The 18,156-nt window shown below is 45.7% G+C and overlaps 1 protein-coding gene across 1 annotated transcript in view; it reads left to right on the top strand.

The window, feature by feature from the left end:
- LOC135510253 (sodium/calcium exchanger 1-like) overlaps nucleotides 1-18,156 on the top strand; it is a 109,204-nt gene that overhangs the window by 63,189 nt on the left and 27,859 nt on the right. Inside the window, exon 9 of the mRNA XM_064931050.1 lies at nucleotides 74-546. Coding sequence (XP_064787122.1) covers nucleotides 74-546 — 473 coding nt within the window. The remainder of the gene's footprint in view (nucleotides 1-73; nucleotides 547-18,156) is intronic.

Raw genomic sequence — 18,156 nt, 5'->3', positions numbered from 1 at the left:
CTCCTCTCCTCCTCCTCCTCTCCCCTCCTCTCCTCCTCCTCCTCCTCTCCCCCTCTCTCCTCTACTCCTTCAGGTGGACTACCGAACAGAAGACGGCACAGCCAACGCTGGTTCAGACTATGAATTCGCTGAAGGGACCCTGCTCTTCAAGCCGGGCGAGACCCTGAAAGAGATAACTGTGGGCATCATAGACGACGACATCTTCGAAGAGGATGAGTATCTCTACGTCCACCTCAGTAACCCTCGTGTGGTTGGCTACGACCCGTTGGAGACAAACTCTAACTCCTCCCCCAAGGCGGTGCTCGGTGACGGCCACACGGCGACGGTGACCATCTACGACGACGATCACGCGGGGATATTTTCGTTTGAGATCGACGCCCTGCGGGTGAGCGAGAGTGTTGGGGTCATGGAGGTCAAGGTTCAGAGGACGTCGGGGGCTCGGGGGCTGGTGGTGGTGCCTTACAGGACCATAGACGGGACAGCCCGGGGTGGAGAGGATTTCGAAGAGGTGTCCGGGAATCTGGAGTTCCAGAATGACGAGACGATGTGAGTGACTGCTCCTTTTCCACGATCGTCTGCTTTTCTTTCAATCTCAATCACTGTGCAGTCAAAGAGTGATGAATGACAGCGCTGTGTGTCAGTGTTTGACAGTCAGTATGTGTGTGTGTACGTGCATTACCAGCTGATACCAGACATGCTGTGGGAGACAATGGCACAAGGTGGGAGTCTTTGATGCAGCATTTGCACGAATGAAGTCAAAACGTCAGTTTAAAAAAGTGTACAAAATTTGCTCAGATGTTTGTGTGTGTGGGTATGTGTGTGTTATTTCAAGTGTGTGTGTGTGTGTTTGCTGGGATGCAAAAGTAGATATTGATGACTAAATGAGGGTGTGAATTAGAGAGCATTATTGATTGATTTGAGCTGAGGATGAAAGGAAGCCAGGAAGAGAAGGAAGGATGAACAGAAAGGAGAGACATCTTTGTAGATACTGTTGTTGGTGGGAAAGGGGGAGGGAGGGAGGGAGGGAGGTAGGGAGGGAGGGAGGGAGGGAGGGAGGGAGGGAGGGAGGGAGGGAAGGAAGGAAGGAGGGAGGGAGGGAGGGTGGGAGGGAGGGAAGGAAGGAAGGAAGGAAGGAAGGAAGGAAGGAGGGAGGGAGGGAGGGAGGAAAAGAAGGAAACAACGAGAGATTCATATCCCCTTCTATCTCTCTCTCTCTCTCTCTACTTCCTCTCCCCCTTCTATCTTTCTCTCTCTACTTCCTCTCCCCCTTCTATCTCTCTCTCTCTCTACTTCCTCTCCCCCTTCTGTCTCTCTCTCTCTACTTCCTCTCCCCCTTCTATCTCTCTCTCTCTACTTCCACTCCCCCTTCTATCTCGCTCTCTCTACTTCCTCTCCCCCTTCTATCTCTCTCTCTCTACTTCCTCTCCCCCTTCTATCTCAGTCTACTTCCTCTCCCCCTTCTATCTCTCTGTCTCCCTCTCTCTCTCTCTGTTCTCTCTACTCTTTCTTTTTCTGTCAGGGTTTGGTCCAAGGTGCTTCCTGTCTGAGATGAGGTTAATGGGGGGAGAGGGAAGGAGTAGTAGTAGTAGGACTAGAGCTGAGATTGTGCCAGTGTCAGTGGAAATCTACAGAGTGGTAGGGCAGAACTGATAGACTCTGAGAGAGCAAGCGAGCAAGAGAGAGAGAGAGAGAGAGAGGAGACAGGGTTGAGGAGAAAAAGAAAGGAAGAAATGGAGGGAGGGAGGAGAAGAGAGAGTATAGAAGGAGAGTGATTGAGAGGGAGGAGGGGAGGGTAGTGAGGTGTAAAGATAGAATGAGGAGATTAGAACAATGGAGAGAGGAGGCGAGAGAGAAGTAGAGAGGAGGAGAGAGAGAGAGAGAGGAGGAGAGAGAGTAGGAGAGAGGAGGAGAGAGAGAAGGAGAGAGGAGGAGAGAGAGAAGGAGAGAGGAGGAGAGAGAGAGAGGAGGAGAGAGAGAGAGAGAGAGAGAGGAGAGAGAGGAGGAGAGAGAGAGGAGAGAGAGAGAGAGAGAGAGAGAGAGAGAGGAGGAGAGAGAGGAGGAGGAGAGAGAGAGGAGAGAGAGAGAGAGAGGAGGAGAGAGAGAGAGGAGAGAGAGAGAGGAGGAGGAGAGAGAGGAGAGAGAGAAGGAGAGAGAGGAGGAGAGAGAGGAGGAGGAGGAGAGAGAGAAGGATGAGAGAGAGAGGAGAAGCGAGAGAAGGAGCGTGGTGAAAGGGAATCATGATAAACGGACATCCAGGAGTGGTGTGTGTGTGGGTGTGTGTGTGTGTGCGTACGTGTGTAATTCACAGATTTTCAAGGAGATTTATTTTTCACTTCTCAATAGGGAAGGCGAAGGGCACACACATACACCGCCCCTCCACACATTAACACACACACACACACACACACACACACACACACACACACACACACACACACACACACACACACACACACACACACACACACACACACACACACACACACACACACACACAGACACAGACAGACAGACCACAGGAGGACATGTGGGAAAGGACAAAACGTGGAAGAGTGTGTGTGTGTTTGTGTTTGGCAGAGTGTGTGTGTGTGTGTGTTTGGCAGAGTGTGTGTGTGTGTGTGTTTGGCAGAGTGTGTGTGTGTTTGGCAGAGTGTGTGTGTGTGTGTTTGGCAGAGTGTGTGTGTGTGTGTTTGGCAGAGGGTGTGTGTGTGTGTGTGTTTGGCAGAGTGTGTGAGTGTGTGTGTGTTTGGCAGAGTGTGTGTGTGTGTGTTTGGCAGAATGTGTGTGTGTGTGTGTGTGTTTGGCAGAATGTGTGTGTGTGTGTGTGTGTTTGGCAGAATGTGTGTGTGTGTGTGTGTGTTTGGCAGAGTGTGTGTGGTGCTGAAGGTGTGTCTGGAAATAGAACAGGACTCTCCCCAGGCTATTCATTACAAGATCTGTGGATACACCCATTCAACATCACACACACACACACTCACTCACGCACACACACACTCTCATTTAAAATCCTATTTTCCCTAACCCCTAACCCTAACCTTAACCCAAAAAACCTAACCCTCTTATACCTATCTTAAACCTAAACCTAACCCTAAACTTAATCTTAACCCTAACACTAATTCTAACCCTAACACTAATCCCCCTAGAAACAGTTGGCAACTAACAACAATGTCCCCAGTTGCTCAAATTTAGTTTATTTACTATTTTTGTGGGGAGTTCTGGTTTTTAAATTCTTAAACCCGTCCACATATACACATTTTTCCCTTTCCGTCTTTCCTTCTTTCTCATTTCTCTCCCTCTCCTTGTGTCTCTGTGTCTCTGTGTCTCTGTGTCTCTGTGTCTCTGTGTCTCTGTGCCTCTGTGTCTCTGTGCCTCTGTGCCTCTGTGCCTCTGTGTCTCTGTGTCTCTGTGTCTCTGTCTCTCTTTCTCTCTCTCTCTCTCTCTCTCTCTCTCTCTCTCTCTCTCTCTCTCTCTCTCTTTCTTTCTCTCTCTCTTTCTTTCTCTCTCTTTCTGTCTTTCTCTCTCTCTCTCTCTCTCTCTCTCTCTCTCTCTCTCTCTCTCTCTTTCTCTGTCTTTCTCTCTCTTTCTGTCTCTCTCTCTCTCTCTCTCACTCTCTCTGTCTCTATCTCTCTCTCTTTCTCTCTCTTTCTGTCTTTCTCTCTCTCTCTCTCTCTCTCTCTCTCTTTCTGTCTTTCTCTCTCTCTCTCTCTCTCTCTCTCTCTCTGTCTCTGTCTCTCTCTCTCTCTCTCTCTCTCTTTCTTTCTCTCTCTTTCTGTCTTTCTCTCTCTCTCTCTGTCTCTCACTCTCTCTCGTCTGTCTCTCTCTCTCTCTCTCTCTCTCTTTCTCTGTCTTTCTCTCTCTCTCTGTCTCTCTCTCTCTCTTTCTCTCTCTCTTTCTGTCTCTCTTTCTGTCTCTCTTTCTCTTTCTCTCTCTCTTTCTGTCTCTCTCTCTCTCTCTCTTTCTGTCTCTCTCAGTTCAATTCAATTTCAATTCAATGTAAGTGCTTTATTGGCATGGGAAACATATGACTAAACACTCTCTTCTCCACTGGGGCACTGGTGTAAATCTTTTTTTCCTTTTTAATTATTCCACCTAGACCAGTCCGATAATCTGTTTACATGTTTATGCCACCTAGACCAGTCCGATAATCTGTTTACATGTTTGTTGTTGTTGTTTTTGTTTACATAATAGTTGCTCTTTAAGTTCACTAAGACGGTTCACTAGGTCAACAGTCAATGTGAAACTGTTTAAAAAAAAAAACACAAACATTTCCTACATTATGTTTTTGGACAATTTTATTTTAATGTTAGTTTGCGAACACTGTCATAAATATATAATTTACAGCATATTATTTAAATATGACATGATTTCACGTATTTATGATAAACAATAGCTGTCTTTTTCTTGTCTTAACAAGCTTAACTGAAGATAAACTTAAGATCAACGATAGCTTAACCTTTGCTTGCGTTTTAATGTTCCCATCTATATAGCAATAGCATACACAACGTCCGCTCGATCAAATAAGGACAAAGTGCAAATAGAAGTGAACCACTATCCTCCCATTGAAATAGATACGTCCTCGTCTGCATAGGCAGACAAGCAGACATTCTAGAACGCATTTCAACCCTCTGTGTCAAACTACTCCGTGTCACAATGCCGCCTGTTCCATGTTATCAGACAGGACGCACAACAAATACTTATCCCAGTACTGACTTGCATTGTTCACGAGTCTCGTATCTAGAGTCCAAGTTAAGTCTCAAGTCAATTGATTATGAGTCCAAGTCATTTTCTTTGTGACTTAAGTCTCAGACTCGAGTTTCCATCTCTGGTGATGTCACACCCAGTAGATATGGGAGTTTGTTTTATAATTCTGATCTGATCTGAGGGAAATGTCTCTAATATGGATGCATTATCTCTCTGCATTTGATGTTTTACATTGTACACAGAGGACATTTTTGCAGAATTCTGCAATCAGGCCTCCTGAGAGGTGCAGTGGTCTAAGGCACTGCATCACAGTGCTAGCTGTGCCACTAGACATTCTGGGTTCCAGTGGTCTAAGGCACTGCATCACAGTGCTAGCTGTGCCGCTAGACATTCTGGGTTCCAGTGGTCAAAGGCACTGCATCACAGTGCTAGCTGTGCCGCTAGACATTCTGGGTTCCAGTGGTCTAAGGCACTGCATCACAGTGCTAGCTGTGCCGCTAGATATTCTGGGTTCGAGTGGTCTAAGGCACTGCATCACAGTGCTAGCTGTGCCACTAGACATTCTGGGTTCCAGTGGTCTAAGGCACTGCATCACAGTGCTAGCTGTGCCACTAGACATTCTGGGTTCCAGTGGTCTAAGGCACTGCATCACAGTGCTAGCTGTGCCACTAGATATTCTGGGTTCCAGTGGTCTAAGGCACTGCATCACAGTGCTAGCTGTGCCACTAGATATTCTGGGTTCCAGTGGTCTAAGGCACTGCATCACAGTGCTAGCTGTGCCACTAGATATTCTGGGTTCCAGTGGTCTAAGGCACTGCATCACAGTGCTAGCTGTGCCACTAGATATTCTGGGTTCCAATCCAGGCTCTGTCGCAGCTGGGAGACCCATGAGGCGGCACACAATTGGCCGGGTTAGGGGAAGGTTTGGATGGCAGGGATATGCTTGTCCCAACGCGCACTAGCGATTCCTGTGGTGGGCCGGGCACAGTGCATGCTGACCAGGTCGCCAGGTGTACGGTGTTTCCTCCGACACATTGTTACGGCTGGCTTCCGGGTTAAGTGGGCATTGTGTCAAGAAGCAGTGCGGCTTGGTTGGGTTGTGTTTCGGGGGACATTCGGCTCTCGACCTTCGCCTCTCCCATGTCCGTACGGGAGTTGCAGCGATGAGACAACACTGTAACTACCAATTGGATACCATGGTGGGACAAGACTGTAACTACCAATTAGATACCATGGTGGGACAAGACTGTAACTACCAATTAGATACCATGGTGGGACAAGACTGTAACTACCAATTGGATACCATGGTGGGACAAGACTGTAACTACCAATTGGATACCATGGTGGGACAAGACTGTAACTACCAATTGGATACCATGGTGGGACAAGACTGTAACTACCAATTGGATACCATGGTGGGACAAGACTGTAACTACCAATTGGATACCATGGTGGGACAAGACTGTAACTACCAATTGGATACCATGGTGGGACAAGACTGTAACTACCAATTGGATACCATGGTGGGACAAGACTGTAACTACCAATTGGATACCATGGTGGGACAAGACTGTAACTACCAATTGGATACCATGGTGGGACAAGACTGTAACTACCAATTGGATACCATGGTGGGACAAGACTGTAACTACCAATTGGATACCATGGTGGGACAAGACTGTAACTACCAATTGGATACCATGGTGGGACAAGACTGTAACTACCAATTGGATACCATGGTGGGACAAGACTGTAACTACCAATTGGATACCATGGTGGGACAAGACTGTAACTACCAATTGGATACCATGGTGGGACAAGACTGTAACTACCAATTGGATACCATGGTGGGACAAGACTGTAACTACCAATTGGATACCATGGTGGGACAAGACTGTAACTACCAATTGGATACCACTACATAGGGGGGAAAATAATACAAATAATTCTGCATAAGAGTCTCAATTTGGTGTTTGTCCCATTTTGTGAAGTTTTGGTTGGTGAGCGGACCCCAGACCTCACAACCATGAAGGGAAATGGGTTCCCTGACTGATTCAAGTAATTTTACCCAGATCCTAATTGGTATGTTGAAGTTTATGTTCCTTTCGATGGCATAGTCTTGCCTTGTCTCTCAGATCGTTCACAGCTTTGTGGAAGTTAACTGTGGCGCTGATGTTTAGGCCGAGGTATGTATAGTTGTTTGTGTGCTCTAGGGCAACAGTGTCTAGATGGAATTTGTATTTGTGGTCCTGGTGACTGGACCTTTTTTGGAACACCATTACTTTGGTCTTACTGAGATTTACTGTCAGGGCTCAGGTCTGTCAGAATCTGTGCAGAAGATCTAGGTGTTGCTGTAGGCCCTCCTTGGTTGGTGAAAGAAGCACCAGATCATCAGAAAACAGTAGACATTTGACTTCAGATTCTTGTAGGGTGAGGCCGGGTGCTTCAGACTGTTCTAGTGCCCTCACCAATTCGTTGATATGCAGTGCCTTGCGAAAGTATTCAGCCCCCTTGAACTTTGCGACCTTTTGCCACATTTCAGGCTTCAAACAAAGATATAAAACTGTATTTTTTTGTGAAGAATCAACAACAAGTGGGACACAATCATGAAGTGGAACGACATTTATTGGATATTTCAAACTTTTTTAACAAATCAAAAACTGAAAAATTGGGCATGCAAAATTATTCAGCCCCTTTACTTTCAGTGCAGCAAACTCTCTCCAGAAGTTCAGTGAGGATCTCTGAATGATCCAATGTTGACCTAAATAACTAATGATGATAAATACAATCCACCTGTGTGTAATCAAGTCTCCGTATAAATGCACCTGCACTGTGATAGTCTCAGAGGTCCGTTAAAAGCGCAGAGAGCATCATGAAGAACAAGGAACACACCAGGCAGGTCCGAGATACTGTTGTGAAGAAGTTTAAAGCCGGATTTGGATACAAAAAGATTTTCCCAAGCTTTAAACATCCCAAGGAGCACTGTGCAAGCGATAATATTGAAATGGAAGGAGTATCAGACCACTGCAAATCTACCAAGACCTGGCTGTCCCTCTAAACTTTCAGCTCATACAAGGAGAAGACTGATCAGAGATGCAGCCAAGAGGCCCATGATCACTCTGGATGAACTGCAGAGATCTACAGCTGAGGTGGGAGACTCTGTCCATAGGACAACAATCAGTCGTATATTGCACAAATCTGGCCTTTATGGAAGAGTGGCAAGAAGAAAGCCATTTCTTAAAGATATCCATAAAAAGTGTTGTTTAAAGTTTGCCACAAGCCACCTGGGAGACACACCAAACATGTGGAAGAAGGTGCTCTGGTCAGATGAAACCAAAATTGAACTTTTTGGCAACAATGCAAAACGTTATGTTTGGCGTAAAAGCAACACAGCTCATCACCCTGAACACACCATCTCCACTGTCAAACATGGTGGTGGCAGCATCATGGTTTGGGCCTGCTTTTCTTCAGCAGGGACAGGGAAGATGGTTAAAATTGATGGGAAGATGGATGGAGCCAAATACAGGACCATTCTGGAAGAAAACCTGATGGAGTCTGCAAAAGACCTGAGACTGGGACGGAGATTTGTCTTCCAACAGGACAATTATCCAAAACATAAAGCAAAATCTACAATGGAATGGTTCAAAAATAAACATATCCAGGTGTTAGAATGGCCAAGTCAAAGTCCAGACCTGAATCCAATCGAGAATCTGTGGAAAGAACTGAAAACTGCTGTTCACAAATGCTTTCCATCCAACCTCACTGAGCTCGAGCTGTTTTGCAAGGAGGAATGGGAAATAAATTCAGTCTCTCGATGTGCAAAACTGATAGAGACATACCCCAAGCGACTTACAGCTGTTATCGCAGCAAAAGGTGGCGCTACAAAGTATTAACTTAAGGGGGCTGAATAATTTTGCACGCCCAATTTTCAGTTTTTGATTTGTTAAAAAAGTTTGAAATATCCAATAAATGTCGTTCAACTTCATGACTGTGTCCCACTTGTTGTTGATTCTTCACAAAAAAATACAGTTTTATATCTTTATGTTTGAAGCCTGAAATGTGGCAGAGGGTCGCAAAGTTCAAGGGGGCCGAATACTTTCGCAAGGCACTGTATATGTTGAAGAGGGTGGGGCTTAAGCTGCATCCCTGTCTCATCCCCCAGCACTTTGGAAAGAAATGTGTGTTTTTTGCTCATTTCAACCACACGCTTGTTATTTGTGTACATGGATTTTATGATGTCATATGTTTCCCTCCCAAGAATGCCAAGAAAATATATCTCACCAAGTTCAAGCAAATATATAGTTCACAGAGCGTTATCTGCTAGCTGGGTCTGGTGTCTAACAGATGTGTAACTGTGAGAGCAAGAGAGAGAGGGAGAGAGGGAGAAAAAAGAGAGAGACCTTTAAATTGCTCAGTGTTGCATAAATGTTTAACAAGCTGTGTAAAGTTATAAACTTTATGTGGCTGAGTTGCATAAATGTTTAACAAGTTGCGTAAAGATATAATCTTTTTAAGCGTCCGCCATAGATGAGGACATCAAATAAATTATTCAGTGTTGTTCGCCGAGTGTGAGTGTGTCTGTGTTTAACGGAAGGAGAGAGAGAGTGTGTTTGACGGAAGGAGAGAGAGGGTGTGTGTGTGTATATGTGTGTGTGTGTGTGGGAGGGGGCGGGGGGGTCTAGGTATGTGTGAGAGATGCTTTCTACTGTTTTATTTATCAACCGTTCTCCCTCATTATCTCTCTTCTTCTCTCTTTAATTCTCCCTCATTATCTCTCTTCTTCTCTCTCTAATTCTCCCTCATTATCTCTCTTCTTCTCTCTTTAATTCTCCCTCATTATCTCTCTTCTTCTCTCTTTAATTCTCCCTCATTATCTCTCTTCAATTCTCCATCTTTCCCTCACTCCCTCTCCTCCCTCTCTCTATCTCTCTCTCTCTCTCTCTCTCTTTTTCCCTCACTCCCTCTCCTCCCTCTATCCCTCTCTCTCTCTCTCTCTCTCTCTCTCTCTCTCTCTCTTTTTCCCTCCCTCCCTCTCCTCCCTCTCTCGCTCTCTTTCTTTCCCTCACTCCCTCTCCTCCCTCCCTCTCTCTCTCTCTCTCTCTCTCTCTCTCTCTCTCTCTTTTTTTCCCTCCCTCCCTCTCCTCCCTCCCTCTCTCTCTCTCTCTCTCTCTTTTTCCCTCACTCCCTCTCCTCCCCCCCTCTCTCTCTTTTTCCCTCACTCCCTCTCCCCCCTCTCTCTCTCTCTCTCCCTCACTCCCTCTCCTCCTCCCCCTCTCCCCCTCTCTCTCTCCCTCTCTCTCTTTCTTCCCTACTATCTCTATCTCCCTCACTGTCCCTCCAGTAGCAGGTAAAGGGAATAGGATGCCACGCTTTTAGTGTTGTTTTGTTTTCGTGTGTGTGCTTGTGGAACGCATTTAAATGTTTTAGCAGCGGTGTCAGAATGTCAGAAATAGTGGAAGACATTTTCTCATGTCTTTGAGACATGTTTTGGCTTGTTTGGTTCTCTCCTTCTCCCCTCCCTTCCTCCCTCTCTTTTCATAGCAGTGGTTTTTGTCCCTGTGGTTATTCTTCAACCCTGCCACTGCTCGCTCACACACACACACACACACACACACACACACACACACACACACACACACACACACACACACACACACACACACACACACACACACACACACACACACACACACACACACACACACACACACACACACACACACACACACACAGACTGCTCTATGATCATTCCCCGTGGTCTTACACACAGTCTGTAATTAGTGAACAGGACCTCCAGCCACGGGCTGCTCCCTCCACCGCCGTGCCCCAGATTAGAGCCCCGACACCGGGCACAGCATCCCTCTCACCCCCCTGGAGCCAGCCTGGAGTCTGGAGGGTGTAGGCCGAGGTCAGTCTGACCACAAGGCCTGGGCGTTAGCTGTACCGTGTTACTACTGTACTATTACTACGGCTACACACACACACACACATGCACACACACACCCACACGCACGCACGCGCGCGCACACACACACACACACGCAATGCACGCGCACGCACACGCACACGCACACACAAAACACACACACGCACACACACGCACATACGCACACACGCACACACGCACACACACACAGTAGAGGTAGAGGAGGTAGAGGTAGAAGAAGAGGTAGAAGTATAGGAAGAGGTAGAGGAAGAGGTAGAGGAAGAAGTATTGGAAGAAGTAGAGGTAGAGGAAGAAGTATAGGAAGAAGTAGAGGTAGAGGTAGAGGTAGAGGAAGAGGTAGAAGTATAGGAAGAGGTAGAGGTAGAGGAAGAGGTATAGGAAGAGGTAGAGGTAGAGGAAGAGGTAGAAGTATAGGAAGAGGTAGAAGTATAGGAAGAGGTAGAGGTAGAGGAAGAGGAAGAGGTAGAGGAAGAGGTAGAGGTAGAGGTAGAGGTAGAGGTAGAGGAAGAGGAAGAGGAAGAGGAAGAGGTATAGGTAGAGGTAGAGGTAGAGGAAGAGGTAGAGGTAGAGGTAGAGGTAGAGGAAGAGGTATAGGTAGAGGTAGAGGAAGAGGTATAGGAAGAGGTAGAGGAAGAAGTATAGGAAGAGGTAGAGGTATAGGTAGAGGTAGAGGTATAGGAAGAGGTATAAGAAGAGGTAGAGGTAGAGGAAGAGGTATAGGTAGAGGTAGAGGAAGAGGTAGAGGTAGAAGTATAGGAAGAGGTAGAGGTAGAGGAAGAGGTATAGGAAGAGGTAGAGGTATAGGAAGAGGTAGAAGTATAGGAAGAGGTAGAGGTAGAGGTAGAGGTAGAGGTAGAGGAACTGGTATAGGTAGAGGTATAGGAAGAGGTAGAGGTAGAGGTAGAGGAAGAGGTATAGGTAGAGGTAGAGGAAGAGGTAGAGGTAGAGGTAGAAGTATAGGAAGAGGTAGAGGTAGAGGAAGAGGTATAGGAAGAGGTAGAGGTATAGGAAGAGGTAGAAGTATAGGAAGAGGTAGAAGTATAGGAAGAGGTAGAGGTAGAGGTATAGGTAGAGGTAGAGGTAGAGGAAGAGGTAGAGGTATAGGAAGAGGTAGAGGTAGAGGTAGAGGTAGAGGTAGAGGAAGAGGTAGAGGTATAGGAAGAGGTAGAAGTATAGGAAGAGGTAGAAGTATAGGAAGAGGTAGAGGTAGAGGAAGAGGAAGAGGTAGAGGTAGAGGTAGAGGTAGAGGAAGAGGTAGAGGTAGAGGAAGAGGTAGAGGTAGAGGAAGAGGTAGAGGTAGAGGAAGAGGTATAGGTAGAGGTAGAAGTATAGGAAGAAGTATAAGAAGAGGTATAGGTAGAGGTAGAAGTATAGGTATAGGTAGAGGAAGAAGTATAGGAAGAGGTAGAGGTAGAGGTAGAGGTAGAGGAAGAGGTATAGGTAGAGGTAGAGGTAGACTAAGAGGTCTCCATCACCATGCCAACCTCGGTCCCTACAATACTACAACACATAATCATATTTCTGGATGTATAACCATGCCAACCTCGGCCCCTACAATACTACAACACATAATCATATTTCTGGATGTATAACCATGCCAACCTGGGTCCCTACAATACTACAACACATAATCATATTACTGGATGTATAACCATGCCAACATCGGTCCCTACAATACTACAACACATAATCATATTACTGGATGTATAACCATGCCAACCTGGGTCCCTACAATACTACAACACATAATCCTATTTCTGGATGCACTACATGATGTAGTTGTACAGGACGGACCAGAGCAGCCCAGGTCTGTTGTCATCTGGGATAATGTTAGTTTCCTCCGGGCTGCTCTGGTCAGGGACTGGTTCACCAACCACAATAACTTCTCAGTTGTATACTTGCCCCCTTTACTCCCCATTTCTCAATCCGACTGGGTCAGTCCAGGGTGAGATAGGGCATGCAAGGCAATATTTCCCCCGTTGCCTAGCCAGGGATGACAAGGCTTGTGATGTGGATGAGGTGATGTGACCAGACCCTGACAGAAGGCAGGATCCAGAAACCATCCCATCCCTTATAATGCTTTACAATACTATTTTGTGTTTACCATTGCACTGTAATTTTAATGTAATTATTTTGTTTCCGTGAGTTTACAGTAACATATTGTATAGGAAGAGGTAGAGGTAGAGGTAGAGGTAGAGGAAGAGGTAGAGGTAGAAGTATAGGAAGAAGTTTAGGAAGAGGTAGAAGTATAGGTAGAGGTAGAGGAAGAGGAAGAGGAAGAGGAAGAGGTAGAGGTAGAGGAAGAGGTAGAAGTATAGGTAGAGGTAGAGGAAGAGGTATAGATAGAGGTAGAGGTAGAGGAAGAGGTATAGGTAGAGGTAGAAGTATAGGTAGAGGAAGAGGTAGAGGTAGAGGTAGAAGTATAGGAAGAGGTAGAGGTATAGGTAGAGGTAGATGTATAGGTGGAGGTAGAGGTAGAGGTAGAAGTATAGGTAGAGGAAGAGGTAGAGGTAGAGGTAGAGGTAGAGGTATAGTTAGAAGTATAGGAAGAAGTATAGGAAGAGGTAGAGGAAGAGGTAGAGGTAGAGGTAGAGGTAGAGGTAGAGGAAGAGGTAGAGGAAGAGGTAGAGGTAGAGGTAGAGGTAGAGGAAGAGGTAGAGGTATAGTTAGAAGTATAGGAAGAAGTATAGGTAGAGGTAGAGGAAGAGGTAGAGGTAGAGGTAGAGGTAGAGGTAGAGGAAGAGGTAGAGGTATAGTTAGAAGTATAGGAAGAGGTAGAGGTATAGTTAGAAGTATAGGAAGAGGTAGAGGTATAGGTAGAGGTAGAGGTAGAGGAAGAGGTAGAGGTATAGGAAGAGGTAGATGTAGAGGTAGAGGTAGAAGTATAGGAAGAAGTATAGGAAGAGGTAGAGGTATAGGTATAGGTAGAGGTAGATGTATAGGTAGAGGAAGAGGTAGAGGTATAGGTAGAGGTAGAGGAAGAGGTAGAGGTATAGGAAGAGGTAGATGTAGAGGTAGAAGTATAGGAAGAGGTAGAGGTATAGGTAGAGGAAGAGGTAGAGGTAGAGGAAGAGGTAGAAGTATAGGAAGAGGTAGAGGTAGAGGTAGAGGAAGAGGTAGAAGTATAGGTAGAGGAAGAGGTAGAGGTATAGGTAGAGGTAGAGGTAGAGGAAGAGGTAGAGGTAGAGGAAGAGGTAGAAGTATAGGAAGAGGTAGAGGTAGAGGAAGAGGTAGAAGTATAGGTAGAGGAAGAGGTAGAGGTATAGGTAGAGGAAGAGGTAGAGGTATAGTTAGAAGTATAGGAAGAGGTAGAGGTATAGGTAGAGGTAGAGGTAGAGGAAGAGGTAGAGGTAGAGGAAGAGGTAGAAGTATAGGAAGAGGTAGAGGTAGAGTAAGAGGTAGAGGTAGAGGAAGAGGTAGAGGTAGAGGAAGAGGTAGAAGTATAGGAAGAGGTAGAGGTAGAGGAAGAGGTATAGGTAGAGGTAGAGGAAGAGGAAGTAGAGGTATAGGAAGAAGTAGAGGTAGAGGTAGACTAAGAGGTAGAAGTATAGGAAGAGGTAGAGGAAGAGGTAGAGGTAGAGGAAGAGGTATAGGAAGAAGTATAGGAAGAGGTAGAGGTAGAGGTAGAGGTATAGGAAGAGGTAGAGGTATAGGAAGAGGTAGATGTATAGGTGGAGGAAGAGGTATAGGTAGAGGAAGAGGTAGAAGTATAGGAAGAAGTATAGGAAGAGGTAGAGGTATAGGTAGAGGTAGAGGTAGAGGAAGAGGTAGAGGTAGAGGAAGAGGTAGAAGTATAGGAAGAGGTAGAGGTAGAGTAAGAGGTAGAGGTAGAGGAAGAGGTAGAGGTAGAGGAAGAGGTAGAAGTATAGGAAGAGGTAGAGGTAGAGGAAGAGGTATAGGTAGAGGTAGAGGAAGAGGAAGTAGAGGTAGAGGTAGAGGTAGAGGAAGAGGTATAGGAAGAAGTATAGGAAAAGGTAGAGGTAGAGGTAGAGGTAGAGGAAGAGGAAGAGGTACCCGTGTCAGTACGTCGACACTCTGCCCCCTGGGGGTCGAGTGGGGGGGGGGATTGTCTGCAGGGGCACCCACCTAATTTTGCAGGACAAAGAGCCGTTGTGAATGTCCCTGGGCAGCGAGGGGGAAATATCACCTTGTGGGCCGCCATTTGTCTGCAAGGAGGTCTCCATCACCATGCCAACCTCGGTCCCTACAATACTACAACACATAATCATATTTCTGGATGTATAACCATGCCAACATCGGTCCCTACAACACTACAACACATAATCATATTACTGGATGTATAACCATGCCAACCTCGGTCCCTACAATACTACAACACATAATCATATTACTGGATGTATAACCATGCCAACCTGGGTCCCTACAATACTACAACACATAATCCTATTTCTGGATGCACTACATGATGTAGTTGTACAGGACGGACCAGAGCAGCCCAGGTCTGTTGTCATCTGGGATAATGTTAGTTTCCTCCGGGCTGCTCTGGTCAGGGACTGGTTCACCAACCACAATAACTTCTCAGTTGTATACTTGCCCCCTTTACTCCCCATTTCTCAATCCGACTGGGTCAGTCCAGGGTGAGATAGGGCATGCAAGGCAATATTTCCCCCGTTGCCTAGCCAGGGATGACAAGGCTTGTGATGTGGATGAGGTGATGTGACCAGACCCTGACAGAAGGCAGGATCCAGAAACCATCCCATCCCTTACAATGCTTTACAATACTATTTTGTGTTTACCATTGCACTGTAATTTTAATGTAATTATTTTGTTTCCGTGAGTTTACAGTAACATATTGTATTGATTACTGTATTGTAATTCTACTTTTCTTTGTGTTTTTTTTTGTTGTACATACTGCAATGGCAGGTTATTATTTTTGTTCTGAAGCCTTTTTATTTTTGTGTTCTTTGAAATGTGAGTAGATGTACTGTTCCGGAACAATCTTTCACAGAAGCCTGTATGATTTAAAATTTAATTTAAATTTAAAAACATTAAAAAGGTGTACAAAGTACTAAAGCAGTGTTTTGTATAAAGTACATCAGTGTGTTGTTGCTGCTTTGAAAGACTCATTTAAAATGGTGCATGTGTGTGTGTGTGTATCATTTTGTTGCAAAAAATTAAATGTTTAAATAGGATTGTTAGGTTTTGATTGCAGAGTTTCTCTTCTCTCTCTAGTTTCTAGTTGCCACACTCCGCAAAAAGTATGTAAAGCCATCGCAAAAAAACCCTGTAAACAAAAGTGAATTAAACAGAAATAAACAGTAAACATTACACTTACAAAAGTTACAAAATACTATAGACATTTCACATGTCATATTATATATATATATATAGTGTTGTAATAATGTGCAAATAGTTCAAGTAGAAAAGGTTTGTTCTTCACTGGTTGACCTTTTCTTGTGGCAACAGGTCACAAATCTTGCTGCTGTGATGGCACACTGTGGTACTTCACCCAGTAGATACGGGAGTTTATCAACATTGGATTTGTTTTCAAAATATTTGTGGGTCTGTGTAATCTGAGGGAAATATGTGTTTCTAATATGGTCATACATTTGACAGGAGGTTAGGAAGTGCAGCTCAGTTTCCACCTCATTTTGTGGGAAGTGAGCACATAGCCTGTCTTCTCTTGAGAGCCAGGTCTGCCTACGGCGGCCTTTCTCAATAGCAAGGCTATGCTCACTGAGTCTGTACATAGTCAAAGCTTTCCTTAATTTTGGATCAGTCACAGTGGTCAGTTATTCTGCCACTATGTACAGTACTCTCTGTTTAGGGGTAAATAGCATTCTCTGTTTTTTTTGTAAATTCTTTCCAATGTGTCAAGTAATTATCTTTTTGTTTTCTCATGATTTGGTTGGGTCTAATTGTGCTGCTGTCCTGGGGCTCTGTGGGGTGTGTTTGTGTTTGTGAACAGAGCCTCAGGACCAGCTTGCTTAGGGGACTCTTCTCCAGGTTCATCTCTCTGTAGGTGATGGCTTTGTTTTGGAAGGTTTGGGAATCGCTTCCTTTTGGTGGTTGTAGAATTTAACGGCTCTTTTCTGGATTTTGATAATTAGTGGGTATCAGCCTAATTCTGCTCTGCATGCATTATTTGGTGTTTCACGTTGTACACGGAGCATATTTTGGTGAGCGGACCCCGGACCTCACAACCATAAAGGACAATGGGTTCTATAACTGATTCAAGTATTTTTAGCCAGATCCTAATTGGAATGACAAATTTTATGTTCCTTTTGAAGGCATAGAATGCCCTTCTTGCCTTGTCTCTCAGATCGTTCACAGCTTTGTGGAAGTTACCTGTGGCGCTGATGTTTAGCTGAGGTATGTATCGTTTTTTGTGTGCTCTCGGGCGGCGGTGTCTAGATGGAATTTATATTTGTGGTCCTGGGAACTGGACCTTTTTTGGAACACCATTATTTTGGTCTTACTGAGATGTACTGTCAGTGCCCAGGTCTGTCAAGGCCCAGGTCTGACAGGGCCCAGGTCTGACAGGGCCCAGGTCTGACATAATCTGTGCAGAAGATCTAGGTGCTACTGTAGGCCCTCCTTGGTTGGGGACAGAAGCACCAGATCATCAGCAAACAGTAGACATTGGAGATAGAGAGGGTTAGGGTTGGAGAGATGGAGAGAAGGAGAGGGTTAGGGTTGGAGAGATGGAGACAATGAGAGGGTTAGGGTTGGAGAGATGGAGACAATGAGAGGGTTAGGGTTGGAGAGATGGAGACAAGGAGAGGGTTAGGGTTGAAGAGAATGAGAGGGTTAGGGTTGGAGAGATGGAGAGGGTTAGGGTTGGAGAGAATGAGAGGGTTAGGGTTGGAGAGAATGAGAGGGTTAGAGAGATGGAGACAAGGAGAGGGTTAGAGAGATGGAGACAAGGAGAGGGTTAGGGTTGGAGAGATGGAGAGGGTTAGGGTTAGAGAGATGGAGACAAGGAGAGGGTTAGAGAGATGGAGAGGGTTAGAGAGATGGAGACAAGGAGAGGGTTAGAGAGATGGAGAGGGTTAGGGTTGGAAAGATGGAGAGGGTTAGAGAGATGGAGACAAGGAGAGGGTTAGGGTTGGAGAGATGGAGAGGGTTAGGGTTGGAGAGATGGAGGGGGTTAGAGAGATGGAGACAAGGAGAGATTTAGGGTTGGAGAGAAGATGGATGGTAGCTGGAGGAAGATAAAGACAGCATGAAAGAGGAGGGAGAGGGGGAAAGATGGATGAGAGAAGTGGCACACACTGGTGTCTGGGTGGTGAGAGGGGATGAGGAGGAGAAGAGAGAGAGGGAGGAAGATAAAATACGGAGGGGGAGGAAGGGAGGGGGAAGAGAGAAGATGAGGAGGGGGAGGAGGAGGGGGACGATGAGGATGGGAGGAGAGGAGGAAATGTGTCTGTGTGTGTGTGCCAGTGGTTGGCACGATTCTGCATTGGCATTGGTTTTTATGACGATAGTTAGCGCTTCGAGCCAGAGACTCACCTTCAGCTGTCTGAGGAGAGGAGAGCTGTCATTCA

This window comes from Oncorhynchus masou, chromosome 23 (assembly GCF_036934945.1).
Source record: "Oncorhynchus masou masou isolate Uvic2021 chromosome 23, UVic_Omas_1.1, whole genome shotgun sequence".
Classification (NCBI taxonomy): Eukaryota; Metazoa; Chordata; class Actinopteri; order Salmoniformes; family Salmonidae; genus Oncorhynchus; species Oncorhynchus masou.
The sequence above is the reverse complement of the archived record's forward strand: the minus strand, read 5'-3'. Positions and strand labels throughout refer to the sequence as shown.